The sequence below is a fragment of the Octopus bimaculoides genome, chromosome 18 (genome assembly GCF_046866305.1).
Source record: "Octopus bimaculoides isolate indiv1 chromosome 18, ASM4686630v1, whole genome shotgun sequence".
In the NCBI taxonomy this organism is placed as follows: Eukaryota; Metazoa; Mollusca; class Cephalopoda; order Octopoda; family Octopodidae; genus Octopus; species Octopus bimaculoides.
In genome coordinates this window covers 46,736,973-46,753,528 of record NC_142945.1, presented here as the reverse complement: position 1 = coordinate 46,753,528, position 16,556 = coordinate 46,736,973, and the positions used below count along the sequence as shown (strand labels likewise).

General features: G+C 37.2%; 1 protein-coding gene across 15 annotated transcripts in view; it reads left to right on the top strand.

The window, feature by feature from the left end:
• Positions 1–13,747, top strand: part of LOC106877380 (solute carrier family 28 member 3) — a 178,255-nt gene extending 164,508 nt beyond the window's left edge. For 8 of the 15 annotated variants that reach the window (XM_089366114.1, XM_089366118.1, XM_089366117.1 and 5 more), the window contains 9 exons: positions 74–215; positions 1,439–1,630; positions 4,138–4,299; positions 4,766–4,891; positions 6,715–6,845; positions 10,248–10,416; positions 10,859–11,122; positions 12,674–12,854; positions 13,568–13,747. In XM_089366114.1, the coding sequence (XP_089222240.1) occupies positions 74–215; positions 1,439–1,630; positions 4,138–4,299; positions 4,766–4,891; positions 6,715–6,845; positions 10,248–10,416; positions 10,859–11,122; positions 12,674–12,854; positions 13,568–13,587 (1,387 nt within the window). In that variant the 3' untranslated portion in view covers positions 13,588–13,747. Of the gene's footprint in view, positions 1–73; positions 216–1,438; positions 1,631–4,137; positions 4,300–4,765; positions 4,892–6,714; positions 6,846–7,785; positions 7,864–10,247; positions 10,417–10,858; positions 11,123–12,673; positions 12,855–13,567 lie in introns of all 15 variants that reach the window. The other 7 variants (XM_014926270.3, XM_089366113.1, XM_052974563.2 and 4 more) reach the window with 1 other exon arrangement.
• The last annotated feature ends 2,809 nt before the right edge of the window (positions 13,748–16,556 follow it).

Here is a 16,556-nt window from a genome sequence, read left to right as displayed (position 1 = left end):
ACATACATACATATATATATATATATATATATATATATATATATATATATGTATATACTTGTCCCGTTGGCAGGTTTATGATAGCGTTGGCTCTGGCTGTGGTGATATGGGTTATCGTGGAAGTGGCCATGAAACAACCGAACAATCTCGTATCATTAGCAGGTCTTGCGTTTTACGTGCTTGTTTTCTACATATTCTCAATCGAGCGGAAAAAGGTAGGTTTCCATCATCATCATCATCATCATCATCATCATCATCATTATTATTATTATTGTTATTATTATTATTTATTATTATCATGCAGGCGGCGAACTAGCAAAATCGTTAACACGCCGAGCGAAATGCTTAGCGGTATTTTGTCTGTCTTTACGTTCTGAGTTCAAATTCCGCCGAGGTCGACTTTGCCTTTCATTCTTCCTGGGTCGATAAATTAAGTACCCGTTGCGTACTGGGGGTCAACCTAATCGACTGGCTCCCTCGCCAAAAATTTCGGGCTTTGTGTCTAGAGGAGAAAAGATTATTATTATTATTATTATTATTATTATTATTATTATTATTATTATTGTTGTTGTTGTTGTTGTTGTCGTTGTTGTTTCTGTTATCATTATCATTAACAGTAATATTAATAACTTTTTGGTTTTGTACGTACCTGTCGTGTGCGTCACGCTAACGTCAAAGAAGTGGCAAAGCGACAGAGAGGAAGTCAGAGAGAGAGAAAGAGAAAGTAAGAGAGAGAGGGAGAGGGAGGGAGAGAGAGAGACAGAGAGAGAACGGAGCAGTGAGTGGAGACGGCGTTCGTTAAAAAGCCAAGACAATTTTTCTGACTCTGCCAAGATCAGTCACAACGATGATGGTGATGACGACGACAACGACGTCGACGAGGATGCTGGTCATGCTTGTGGTGGTGGTGGTGGTGGTTGTGATGATGATGATAAATGTGATAAACATGATGATGAGCAATAACGAAGAGGAGGGGGTAAAAAGAAGGAGATGGCTCTGATGCTGCTGCTGCTGACGACGACGACGATGATGATGATGATGACGCTGGCAGTGGAGGATGGGTGGGGGGGTGATGAGGACGACTGCGACGGCGGTGATGGTACTGGTGGTTGTGATATAATAGTGATGACGATGATGATGACGACGATGGTGGTGATGATGATGATAAACACGATGGTAACGGTGAGTGCAATAACGAGGTGGAGGAGGAAGAGGAGGAGGGGAAAGAACATGATTCTGATGGTGCTGCTGCTGCTACTGATGATGATCATCATGATCATGACAACGGTGAAAGGGGTGGGGATGGGAGTGATGATAATGATTACGATAATGACGACAAAGATGACGACGGCGGCAACTCTGACGATGACGACGATGATGATGATGATGACGATGATGATGATGACGATGATGATGACGTTGTTCTCTATTTCTGTAGGTCAAGTGGCACACAGTGTTCTGGGGTCTAATGATTCAGCTGATCATGGCCATTATAATCATTCGAACCCAGGCTGGCTACAATGCGTTCGAGTTTTTAGGGGACCAGGTCTCCGATTTCCTCACCCACAGTGATGAGGGAGCAAAATTCGTGTTTGGAGCAAGTTTCGAAGATCATCTGATGGCGTTTAAGGTAAGTGTGTAGATAATTGTTGTTGTTGTTGTAGAGACGATGGTTGTAACGTGCACAGTGGTGGTGGTGTTCGTCGTCGTCGTAGGGCCTGAGCTGTTAATCGATTGTGTATATGCTTCTGGCTACATTTGCGTAAACATACACACACGTACACGAATACACACACACGTGATGTAAATATATACATGTACATCCCCCCATATATATATATATATATATATATATATATATATGCGTGTATATATATGTGTGTGTGTCGTTTATACTTTTCTCCACGCTTTTTTTTTGCTACGTCCTGTACCAAGATATACATTTATATACACAGATAGATGTAGGTATGTACATACATGTACGTATATATGCATATACTCATTTATTATTTGTATTATATATATATATATATATATATATATATATATATATATATGACGTGATCATGTGACCGACACGGTTGAGTGAACAAGTTTAGTTATCAGCCTTAACTTACGACGCCAAACATTGTCAGTCTTAACGTAAGTGTCAGCCTTAACTTACGATGCCAAACATTGTCAAACTGTGAAACTGGTTAAAGCCTTAAATATATTAATAAAACATATTTTAGCTATTCTCAGTGCATTTTCAACTATTTTTCCTATATATATGTGTGTGTGTGTGTGTGTGTATTGCCCTACTCTTCGAAACGCCTGTGTTAGAATGGGGGTAACTGATGAAGGAAAATGTTCTCTATGTGGCCTCTGTGTGTTCTGTACTCTGATTATTATTATTTTTTTGTCTACGTTTTGTCTGCAATGTCCTGTACCCAGATATGCACCTATATATACAGGTAGACGTAGGTATGCACATACCTGTACATATATATGCATACACTCATTTATTATTTGTTTTATATATATATATATATATATATATATATATATATATATATATATAATGTAAAGGTGTAAGGGATTTTGTATTCGGGTAGGTACCTTACAAGTACTCTGTTATAATCCAGGTTCTGGCCAACCACATCGAAAGATATGGAACAACGGAAAATTGTTTAAGGTAAACAATTGCACAGTATTTCACCCGATGGATAAATCTTGAGTTTGCTTCTTTGGATTTTATACAGTATACAGAGTGTATATTCAACGTACTATAAATAAGAATAGAGAATTATACATCCTCAAAAACCTGTTTATTACAGTATTATATACAATACATTCATCTCTCCGTTTGACACGTGTTACTGCTGCATAGATGCCCTAAGAAGTGTATTCCAGTTGCATCCGGGGTATACGCAACCATAAGGATACTACCTTGGAAAAAGCTATACTGGTGCGTATACTTTGGATGAACCAACAGAATGCAACTGGAAGCCGCATTTTAGGACATTTATGCAGCAGAAAAACGTGTCGGACTGAGATTTTAAAGTAAATGTATTGTATATAATATTGTAATAAAAATAGTTTCTGAAAATGTATAATTCTCTATTCTTATTTAGAAATGTACATATACTCACATTTTGAGCTCCATTTTTCCTGTTTGCATCACCATACCCACCTCTCTCTCTCTCTCTCTCTCTCTCTCTCTCTCTCTCTCTCTCTCTCTCTCTCACCATATATATATATAAATATATAATTTGCTGTTAAGTGTGAAAAAAATCAAGCGCTTCGATATATATTCTTCTTCAGAGAGAAATAAAATGAAATTGTGTTTTTACTGTCGAGGTTGCTAATACTTAAGTAATTTTGTTTTGTCACTGAAAAGGTACTTTCGTCCGAAACGTTGAATTTTCATCCCTCCTATTTAATCACCTCACTCTAATTTACTTCCGTCTATTAACTTTGAAGTCTTGTGAAATAACTTCTATTGATGCAGACAACACTTTACACGGATCCTGGATAGCATGTATGCATGTATGTATGTATGTATGTATGTATGTATGCATGTATGTATGTATGTGTGTGTATGTATTTATATGTGTGTATTTTATGGGATATATGTGTGTTTATATGTATTTATGAATGTATCATATATGTGTATATTTGTATGTATATGTATGTATATATGTATGTATGTATATATGTACGTATGTATGTAGTAAATCTAAGTGGCTGAGTGGTTAGAGTGTTAATTTCACAATCATAAGGTCATTGGTTCAATCCTTTGAGTAGACAGCGCGTTGTGTGTGTCCTTGAGCAAGGCACTTCATTTCACACTGCACCACACAATGCATTTATGGAATGAGCGCCAGCCCGTTGTTGGCGCAAATCTGTCCCCTTCCAGCTCTTACGTCCTGGATATTCTGCTGGGTCGAGGTGGGGCAATAGAAGGGATCTCAATGTCTGCTCGTTGACTTCGTTGCCACCTAAAACAATTAACGAAATTGTCCGAGTACTGTACTATCAGAGCATAAAACTCATAGTGGCTCACGTTTAAATCCTGTGCTTATTAAATGATGTGTATGTATACACATAAACACACACATACACTCGCCACACATGTAATATTGTCTGCTGTTTCAGATATTCCCGACCGTAGTATTCTTCAGTTCAATTATGTCGATGCTGTATTACCTGGGAGTTATGCAAGCTGTCGTCTTAATCATAGGCCGAGCGATATCTTTCTGTATGGATACCACTCCTGCCGAATCTATCACAGCAGCAAGTAATATCTTTGTTGGAATGGTGAGTATTTAGTTTATTCTATGACTATCTAACTCTGCTGAGTCCTCTAAAACTGAACAACTTTGTTCTCTGCCGGTAACCTGTTAAATATTCAAGTCATTTGTACATCGATTTGACTTTTTGGTGTCACTTTAACGTTTGGTCTGTGTGACCATTTACACTTCAGCGAGCAGTCTAATCTTCAATCATAAACCTAACCCTAAAACCTAACCCTAATCCCTAAACCCTTACTCTAAAACTTAACTTTAACCCTAAATTCTAAACTTAACCTGAACCCTAATCCCTAAAACTAACCCAAAACCCTGCTCTTCCTCCTCCTTACACACATACATACACACATACCTCCTTCTTCTCTCCCTTCTGTACCCCCTCTCTCATCCCTCTCTTTTCACCTCCCACTGTAAAAGACACCACTTTACATTCTCTACTCCCACTGCATTCTCTCTTTCTCTCTCTCTATCCTCAGACAGAGTCTCCACTACTCGTCAAACCATTTCTAAATGAAATGACTGGCTCAGAACTCCATGCTGTCATGACCGGAGGATTTGCCACCATTTCCGGCTCACTACTGGGATTCTATGCTAACTTTGGGGTACGTTTTTCAGCCTTTATTTCTTTATTTATCCTCTTGATTTTGTTTTGTTGTTAAACTTATTATTGCTATTGTTTTTAATACAGCTGCTGTTTTTGTTGCTGTTACTATCATCGTGGAGGCGCAATGGCCCAGTGGTTAGGGCAGCGGACTCGCGGTCATAGGATCGCGGTTTCAATTCCCAGACCGGGCGTTGTGAGTGTTTATTGAGCGAAAACACCTAAAGCTCCACGAGGCTCCGGCAGGGGGGGGGGGGTGGCGAACCCTGCTGTACTCTTCCACCACAACTTTCTCTCACTCTTTCTTCCTGTTTCTGTTGTGCTTGTAATTCAAAGGGTCGGCCTTGTCACACTGTGTCACGCTGAATATCCCCGAGAACTACGTTAGGGGTACACGTGTCTGTGGAGTGCTCAGCCACTTGCACGTTAATTTCACGAGCAGGCTGTTCCGTTGATCGGATCAACTGGAACCCTTGACGTCGTAAGCGATGGAGTGCCAACACTATCATCGTGTAGCCCCCACCTCGGCTCGATCCGATGTCCTCATCCATTAGGCCTGTGATTAAAGTGTTTCAGCCACAAGCATTCTGGCGTTTTGTATATCTCAGGCTTCATTGAAAAATGTACCCTTACTTCTTTAAGTGCCTCTTCAATCTCGCTGTGAGGAAATTTGACTCTTATTTCTAGTAAGTTGAGTGACTTTGGTGTCGTTGATTATACTTGATCAGCCATGGTTCACCTGCTTTATGATGGAAGATGTTTCAGTTTTGACCATTCCGTCTCCTTATATAATGCAAATCTATCACAATATTATCTACTTTGTCTTTCTGAAGATAGTATGATGTAATTTGAAGGAAATTCAATCAACAAAACAAAGATGTTCATGTATTACCTAAATATTAAATCCGATTTTTCACGAAATATCGTCACATCGAAAAATACCTTCTTAAATTCTGTAAACGGATTCAGCCACTAAATTTAGGATGACAACATACGGCTACCAGACACTAGGTACTTTATTTTCAAACCCCACCAAGATTCCTTTTGTCTATCATCTTTTCAGGCTTGATAAAGAACCTAGTTTAAAAAATAAGTACTGGTGTCTATTTGTTTGACTAAAACCTTCAAGTCCGATGCCTCAGCATGGCCACAGTCCAAAGGCAGAAACAAGTAAAAGATAAATGATAAATCAAAGAGCATAAGTAGATTGAAGGAATAAGAGAATGATAGGTTTTAGATAAAGATACGAGTATATTAGACATTATTTATGGATCTCGATAGTTCATGGATTTAGAGATTTTGTATATAATTAAAATCCTGGACATGCATGTTGAAAAAGCATTCGGAATATTTTTTTTAGGACAGAAATCTTGGCAAATACACTTTCAACATTTTTTTGTGAGATGTTGCATGCTTTCTCGTCGCCTGTGAACGACTTGTTTTCCTTCTAGCTTTTCCAAATTCGATGGAAGGATTGATTTATTTTTTTCCAACTTTTTAATATGTGCAGCTAGTAAGGTTGGCTACAGTTTCAGAGTGTGAAGATGTGGGAGTTGTAGCCTAATTTAAATGAGTTTGATGTCATTCTCAAATAGGCTTTCAAGTTGTTGTGTGTCTACACTATGCATTGATCGACAATTTCCTTCGTCAAACATTGTGAAAACCATTGGTCATGAGCCAGCATTGTAGCAGTGCATTGTTCATATATGTATGTGTATATCAAATTCAACAGCTTCGAATGCTAAAGTCTTACTCACAAAAATGTATATATTCAATGTCACATAGCATATTGTATATACTGATATTATATATTTATTCGACCAGGCTAAACCACAGCATCTCCTCTCCGCCTCAGTAATGTCTGCTCCCGCTGCACTAGCTCTGTCTAAATTACTGTATCCAGAAACAGAAATCTCAAAAGCTTCTGTCAAAGATTATTCCAAAATTGGTAAAGGGTAAGTCTTTGAGTATGTATTTTATTCTTTTCTCGGGTTCAGTCATTGAACTGAGGCCATGTTGGGTGAATGTATTCAAGGGTTTAATTGAATCCGATATTTCTTCAGTCTGTAACTTTATTATGGAATGCTTTTTAGGTTTTATTGCTCTGGGGAAAAGGGGCGTAACTCGATGTAGTGATTAACTCCAAAATACACAAATGCAGTTACACACGACTCAACAAGAAAATGTGTTCGTGGTCACTCGAAGTACTAGAAAGAGCAACCATCTTTCCCTACAAATTAGACTTCCTTAGGAAGGAAAGAACACATAAGAAAATGTTAGCTGAACTTCCATTTCCAAACTGCCAATGGTAGAAGTGAGTGGCTGCTTATCAAAATTCAATGTCATTAATATAATGAAGCAAGACTATCTGACTGGTTGGATCTCTGCAAGTTGTAATGGTAATCACACCTAGCTGCACCTGTGTTTCATCGTTGACCATCAGAGATAGCTAAACGGCTGAACTTCGCCATCCTATTGGCCTATTGGCCTATCCAATATCCATCACACAAACAAAGAATATGACACGAATCCTTTCTTGTAATGGCGCAGCATTGACGTTCAGATAGTAATTACTGGAATACAACATGTCGTCTTGAGGCATAAATAGATTGTATAAATGTATACATAATTATGTGTCTGTGTCTGTGTGTGTGTATATATATATATATATATATATATATATATATATATATATATATATATATATATATTCATTTATGTATGCATATGTGCGTATGGATGAATATGGATGTATATATAAGCATATATGTATTTATCTGTATGTATGTATGATTATATATTTGTATTTTTGTTTCAATTTATGCCTGTTTTTATGTATGTATATATGTAAGCATGTACATATTTATGAACGTATGTATGTATTTATGTTCCAAGTCGCTGTAGACCACAATTTTACACACAGGAAACTGAAACATTGCTCACAGCTTCAACTTTTCAAGGAGATAGTGATGGGTAATTTGACATTTCCTAATACTTTGTAAGGCGCGTGGCTTAGTGGTAAGGGTGTTCAGCTCACGATCGTAAGATCGTGAGTTCGAAAACCAGCTGCGCGTTGTGTCCTTGAGCAAGAGCTTCATTTCACGTTGCTCCAGTCCATTCACCTGGCAAAAACGAGTTATACCTGTAATTCATATGGCCAGCCTCGCCACATTCTGTGTCACGCTGAATTTCCCTGAGAACTACGTTAAGGGTATACGTGTCTGTGGAGTGCTCAGCCACTTGCACGTTAATTTTATGAGCAGCCTGTACTGTCGATCGGATCAACTGGAACTCTCGTCATAACCGACAGAGTGCCAGTTTTTGGTTTGAAATAATACTTTGTAAATACTTTGGATGAATAAATCTAAGTAAATCAACGTTCCTGGACTTACTACAGATTGACTAAATCTTTTTAAAGCTTCTTATCTCAAATATAGAGAACTCATATGATTGTGCAGTACTAGAACTTGAGACCGGAAGTGTCCTGGGTTTCTGGATTTTCCGTTTTTCTGGAAATATCCTAAATATATACTCTTTTACTCTTTTACTTGACCCCAGGACTTATTCTTTGTAAGCCTAGTACTTATTCTATCGGTCTCTTTTTGCCGAACTGCTAAGTTACAGGAACATAAACACACCAGCCTCGGTTGTCAAGCGAAGTTGGGGGGACAAACACAGACACACAAACATATACATACATGCATATATATGTATATACATATATACGACGGGCTTCTTTCAGTTTCCATCTACCAAATCCACTCACAAGGCTTTGGTCGACCCGAGGCTATAATAAAAGACACTTACCCAAGGTGCCACGCAGTGGGACTGAACCCGGAACCATGTGGTTGGTAAGCAAGCTACTTACCACACAGCCACTCCTACATGATTTTATGGAGAGTTATGAGCTAAGCCGTATTTAACAGAATCAAATTACTACATTATTAATAAATTATTTATTTATCTACTCAAATTCTTAGAACATATAATATTATATAGAATACCGTAGATGCAGTTTAATGTTTATAGGATTTGAATTAAACAAAGAAAAGTAAAGAACATGATTTTACTTAACAGATGGACGTACAAAATAACACACTTGTTAAGCAGAATATGTTTAATGGTTATCAATTCTCTTTAACAAAGTGGAAAACAAAACTACTTTTAATACACCGTATGCAAATTAGCCAACTTCAGAAACGGGGTCTTTTTAACTCTGTACAAGGACACAGCATATTGCTCAGTATTGCACAATATGCTCGATGCTCAGATAATGTTCATGTAAAACCACATTGTCCAGTATGCCCATCTCTCTTAAAGACAGTAAAGAGTGATTTTGAGGCATATTTAGCTGTTATTTCTTACAGGCCAAGTGATTAATTGGGACGCTGCTTTATTTGCTGTTAACGAAGCTGATGACACTGGTGGTGGTGGTGGTGGTGGTGGTGGTGGTGGTGGTGGTGGTGGTGGTGGTGGTGGTGGTATGTGGTGGTGGTGGTAGAAAGCTAGGGAAGAAACAAAAAGCTGCTGCTCAGCCCCAGGTCAGCCCCTGACCAAAGAGACCTAACACAAAAAAGCATCCCAGCTATGACCATCCTGTCTTTACGTTTTCAGACTGACTTAATGTAACTTGCACTATATTGTCCAAATGTGCACTTCGTTTTTCGAGAAGATTTGGTTGATATTTCTAGCAGATGTCATTAAAGAGACAGGCTCATGTCAGCTTGTGGTGAGTGAGAACCATGTAATGTCTACAGCCGTCGTTTAGCCACAGGTCGGATATTTTCGAATAAACATACAGTCGAAGCCGTTCCAAACATGGCAACCCCATTTTCAGTTGCAGTTTATATTAGCACAAGGCCAGTAATTTCAGAGAAGGGGTAAGTTGATTACATCGACCCCAGTGTTTAACTGGTACTTATTTTTGCGACCCCAAAAAGATGAAAGGCAAAGTCGGAATTTGAACTCAGAACGCCTGACTGGCCCTCGTGCCGGTGGCACATAAAAGCACCCACTACACTGTCGGAGTGGTTGGCATTAGGAAGGGCATCCAGCTGTAGAAACTCTGCCAATTCAGATCGGAGCATGGTGTCACCTCCTGGTCCACCAGTCCTCACTCAAATTGTCCAACCCATGCTAGCATGGAAAGCGGACGTTAAACGACGATGATGATGATGATGATGATAATGATGAACGTAAAGACAGACGAAATGCCACTAAGCCTTTTGCTAGGCGTGATGATGGTTTCGCCAGCTCGTCGCCTTACATACAGATATACGATTATTACTTCTCTCTTTGCTAACGTTCAGATCTGTTTGGGTTTCTTCGGGGTTTATACATTTTTAATTTCTTTGCAGATCCGAGAAGAGTTTACTTGACGCTGCCTCGAGAGGTGCTTCCCAATCAATTAAATTGGTCGCAAATATCGGTGTCAATCTCATAGCTTTCATCTCCATATTGTCTTTTGTAAATGCCGTCCTCGTGTGGATGGGCGAAAGAGTCTACATCGAAAAGTTAACATTTGAGGTAAGATATATATGTATGGATGTGTGTATGTATGTATGTATGTGTGCATGCACGCACATATGTACGTATGTGTGTATTTATGTATGTATGTACGTACGTACGTACGTATGTATGCACGCACGTACCTATGTATGTACGCACGCACGTGTGTGTATGTGTGCGTGCACGCGTGTGTTTATATACATATATATATATATATATATATATATATATATGTGTGTGTGTATGTATATTATATATATATATATATATATATATATATATATGTGTGTGTGTGTATGTATATTATATACATATATATATATTATATACATATGTATATATAAGAACGGGACGATTAGGTGCAGACATTTTGCTGGTGAAGGCGAAACCCGTACAAACGCTCACATAACATATATTCAGTTTTTATTGTATTTATGTGTTTACTTTTCCCTCCTTCCAGAAAATTTGTTCTTACCTTCTCTACCCAGTTGCCTTTTTGATGGGTACAGCACGAGACGATTGTTTGCAAGTCGCTGAACTGATTGGAACCAAAACCTTCCTTAATGAAATGATCGCCTACAGTCGACTGAAAAAGTATGTGGATAACCGCAAAATTTTCGATAATTACACAATGTATTATAACATGACAGACGATTGGACACAGATTGGTAGAGATATATTCTTAAATCATACAACTACCACATTAGTAGGAGGCTTTATGACGGTAAGTATCATTATTTTTTTTTTTTGTTGTTATTGTTGTTGTTATTGAGTGAGAGAGCAGTGCATGCCTTCAAAGTTGCACAAGGGTAAAATACAAGAAGCCCATTATACCTATCATGACTACCCATCTGATAAGGGTACACCAGGCACATGCATCACAACCATATGTGTGCTACATGGTTATCTCATATCAAGATAAACAGTGCACGACCTTGCAGGTGGGGCCCAGTTAGAATTTTCGGATCTTTTTTAAAACGGGGGCCACATTTTTCATTAATGTTTTACGTAGTGCTTTTGGTACCGAAAGACATTCAAACTTCGTATACTTATCTATTTTGTGTTATAGAACAGAAAAATATTTTTGTATTCGAATTTATTTCATGTAAAAAATTGTCTTATTTCGATAATTTCAACCAATCACTGACGTCCATTCAGCCGATATACATTAAGTGCCGACTACATAAACAAACGATTCTTCGTTTTATTTGCTTTTTTCATTTTAAATTTGCTTCAACCCTAACCCTAACTCTAACCCTAGGGTTAGGGTTAGGGTTAGAGTTAGGGTTAGGGTTGTTTCAGAATCGTTTGTTTATGTAGTCGGCACTTAATGTATATCGGCTGAATGGACGTCAGTGATTGGTTGAAATTACAGAAATACGACAACTTTAACATGGAATAATTTATGGATTTCTTTTTTTTTTTAAGAAGACTAAGAGAAAAATATGTTTTATATGACACATTCTAACAGTGATCCAAGTTTCAAAGTGTTTCGTTAATGAAAAATGTGGCCCCCGTTTTAAAAAAGATCCGAATTTTCTTCAGGTCGAGTAACCAATCTCACTCAAAAGGTCCCTGAAAAAGGGTTCTTTAAGGATGTTGAATGAAACACCCATGTTTCCAGAGGTGAATTATCAAAACCCCACGAAATTCCTCTCAACACATGGCTATGATGCTCCCCCACTATTTCTGCTTGCGATCAGAGACGCACATATCGTCAGCCACTAAAGGACATGCTCAACTGGTTAAGGTCAAGCAACTGACAAGCAAATCTATGATACTGAATAGAATATTTGGTGTAGCCCATCTTTTACACTAAGACAAAATAATGTACATGATAACACTTCCAGTCAGTTAAGATCAGAAGCCATGAGAGCCGCTGTCTGGTACTGCATCAGAGCATTATTATTATTATTATTATTATTATTATTATCATTATTAAAATTAAGGTGGCGAGCTGGCCGAATCGTTATCATTCCTGACTAAGTGCATTTTTTTATCTCAGTTCAAATTCCGGCGAGAGTGACTTTGCATTTTATCGTTATGAGGTCACGCTAAATTTCCTTGAGAACTACAGGAAGTGTACACGTATCTGTGGAGTACTCAGCCGCTTGCAGCACGTTAATTTCATGAGCAGGCTGTTCTGTGGATTGGATCAATGGGAATAATCATCGTCATAGTCGATAGAGTTCCAGCAGCAAGAATCGTTAATGCCACCCCTCCCCTTTGCACCACCAATTCTTAAATTCACACACCCTTCTCTTATCTTCCACAGCCCCGTTCTGAGGTCATCTCTACCTATGCCCTTTGTGGTTTTGCCAACATTGGTTCCATGGGTATTGTACTGGGAGGATTGACCATTCTGGCGCCCCAAAAGAGAGACATCATTGCACAAACGGTGGTAAGGGCAATGATAGCCGGTAACGTCGCTTGTTTCCTTACAGCTTGTATTGCAGGTAAGTTGGAGAATGGTGCTGTTGTTGTTGTTATTGTTGTTGCGGTAGTGGTAGTGGTGGTTGTGGTGGCGGCAGCAGGTTTTGCTGTCCTCGGCGTTATTTAGCCCCATGTCAGCTCTGGCCAATCAGCCCCTACGTTGCGCCGAACAATGTTGTAGAACCCACGGATTTCTCTTCACTGTACCACCAAGTCCCTCTCTAGCTGAGGACCACACTGCCCCGTTCGTTCCCACATTTAGTTACAAATCTATTGGAGAGACAGGGCGACATCCTTGACATTCGGTGCTCTCCACCCCTTCTCTCTCTCCCTCTCTCTCTCCCTCGCTCTCTCCCTCCCCCTCTCTCTCTCTCTCTCTCTCTCTATATATATATATATGTATTTGCCATGATAGATCACTAGCCACTACACATTCTTTATTTTCTCTCCCTGTTTCTTTCTCTGTCTGTCTGTCTCTCTCTCTCTCTATCTGTCTGTCTGTCTATTTATCTATCTATCTATCTATCTATATATATATATATATATATATATATATAGATAGATAGATATATATATATATATGTCCATCTACCTAAACCTATATATCTTCGTATATACACACAAGCATGCGCACACACATATATACATACATACATGCATACATAATACACATACATACATACATACATCGTTTATGTGTCAATATATCTCTCTCACTTTCTTCTTTTCTTTTTAGGTCTGATGATCTACGAGTAGGGAAAACGTCTCAAGTTTCGAAATGTTATCCATCAGAAAACAAACAGAACCAAGAACTCATTTTCAGACCATTTCATGGGATTTTCTAGAAAAACCAAGAAAAAGAAAGAAAAAAAAAACAGACAAATAAAATGAGAGTGAAAAGTGAGCGAGAAAGAAAGAGAGAGAGAAAATATAATGTGTGTGTGTGTGTGTGTGTGTATGTATGTATGTATGTATTATGTATGTGTGTATATATGTATGTATGTATATATATATGTGTGTGTGTGTGTGTATATATCTATGTATATATATATATATATATATATATATATATATATATATCGTTATTGATACACACAAGTGGAAGTATAGACGAAATTTAGTTGAATAACATGCACAGATAATGTATTAGAATTAATTAGAATTTAATTAGATTTTGAAATATAGGTATAAACTTGACCAGTTTCACATTAGACTTTCAAAAAGGTATATGGCAGTGTGTCATGAATTATGTCTTTTTCTGGCTGTTGTTATAAAAGTTGTTAGCTTTTAAGGCGAGAGTGCGCCCCAGAACACTATCCATTAACGTACAAACTGATCGCTCAACGTTTATGTTAAGCTTATATGACAGACGTGCGAGAAGTTCACATAAATGCTTTACTCAATTGAAAGCTAGCTCATTTTTTCCATATCACATTTGCTATTGCTGTTAGTTTAGTGTGTATTTTACTTAATTTTAACAACTAGGATGTTTGAAATTTTTTAATAGTTTTTAAACCTTTTAAAATTTTATTTGATGCCTGACCCTAAAGGATTCATGTTATTCCATCGTTTTTGTAGTGTTGTCATTGTTATTTTATGGGTAACTTAAATAAATCTAATCCTTATTCCATTATCATTTTGTACACTAAGGGATAATACCTATCCAATAGATAGAATGAGGCATGTCACCGCTAGACTGAAACAGCTGTAAGTCATTGTCCCATTTTTGGTCACTAGATGTCCTTTTTAATTACTGATATGACATAATATGTCGCATGTGTTTGTATATTGTTATTATTGTCCTCTTAGTTAACAAATAAACAAGTAAATTGACACAATACAATGTCTGCAAGTTGATGAATACCACCTATTCCCCTCCATTTTCTTATTGCTATATATACATATATATATATATGTATAGTATATATATACAGTACATATATATATACACGCACACACATATATAAGTATATGGATGCCTGCATGTATATATGTGTGTGTGTGTATGTGCATATGTGTGTGTGTGCATGTGCGTGTGTACCATAACATTAAAAACTAATAAATATATAAATTTTATATTATATATCAGAAACAGACTGAAACTATATTTTATTAATCGCTGTATTCTACAATACCTAGACGTTCATGTGCGTATGCATGTGTATGTTTTACTTTCAGCAGCTATTACAGATGAAAATTACTCTTTGAGTCAATTAATCTGCATATATTAACTTGACAGACAATACCATTTAATATTTTTTTAATGTACATTTAATTTTCTACTCAGAGTTTAAAACATTTAAGCTTGGGGGGGGGGGGCATTTAGTTTCTCAAAGACGTTAAAAACTCAAGATATTCCATAAATGTTATGGAAGATGACAGTGAACAAACATTCTGTGTAGTTGCAGTAAAACATTCATGTATTTTTCTACGTATATCTATGGTTGAAGTAAAGTGTTTTTCTATGTACAATCCTTGAGTAATCATTGAAAAAAATTAATTCATAATTCAATACTTAATGTTCTTTTTGTCTATCCAGAGACGTTTGTTTATTTCATGTTTTTTTATTTTTATGTAAACATAACAAGGTAGCGATTATATATGGCAAAAAACCTTCAGTTGTTGATAAATACAATCGAAGTAAAAGACAATGTGGGAGAATAAAGAAAAATTAGAAGAGGACGTAAAACACATGTGGGAGCAGGTGTAAAAGGAAAAAAGAAAAACATATACATCAAGTTAAGTTTACACACACACAAACACATACACACACACACACAAACACACGTATGCACACACACACACACACACATACATATATGCACATATCTTTGCTGATATGTATGTTTACATATAGATATATACATAAGTGAAACATTTATATACAGAAACAAACATATATAGGTGGTGCTCCAGCATGGCCGTAGTCAAATGACTGAAATAAGTAGAGTAAAAGAACGTTTGTGTGTATGTATGTATGTACACATATACATAAGAGTTTTAAGGAATAAACAGGCTTTATAACAAATCACTACAATTGTTTCAGTGCATCAGTATCAGCTCGTAATTGCTGAATGTCTCAAATATTATACACATTATTATATTAATATGATCCAAGAATAACCGTATACATGCACTTCTTCAGATGAGTATAGCCCCAAACACTGCAAGATTCTTTTTAGTTTCTCTTTGTTTCATACCCACATGGTTACACTCTTTTTAACATTCTATTGACAAGGAACAATATGGAAATACAAAGCGATACAAATGAGAAAAAATGCCAAATAAACGCTGACTCTAAATCCCCACAACGAACTCCAGAATTACACTAATACAGGACTCAAGCGTACTTTTACCCACTGGACTAACTCACCTTCTTTTAGTAACAGTTATTTATATGAGATGTATGACCACATTTGTGGAAGGATAATAAAATAACAAACAAACATACAAAACTAAGCTTCTTATTACTTCATTGTTTTATCGACAACAAAGACGCGACTAGAGTTTCGCTTTTATCTATCCTAGGAGAAAGAAAAGAATAGTCAGCGTCTACGAGATTTGAACTGTGAACGTAAAAATAAGCGCAATAGCTGACTACTACAAAGTACATTTTGTTTGATGACGCCTCTACCAATAGTGGCAAATGATAAGATTGTCTGGAAGATGACCAGAAATTTTGAATGTTAGGAACATTTACTAAATGGATAATTAAAAAGATGGAA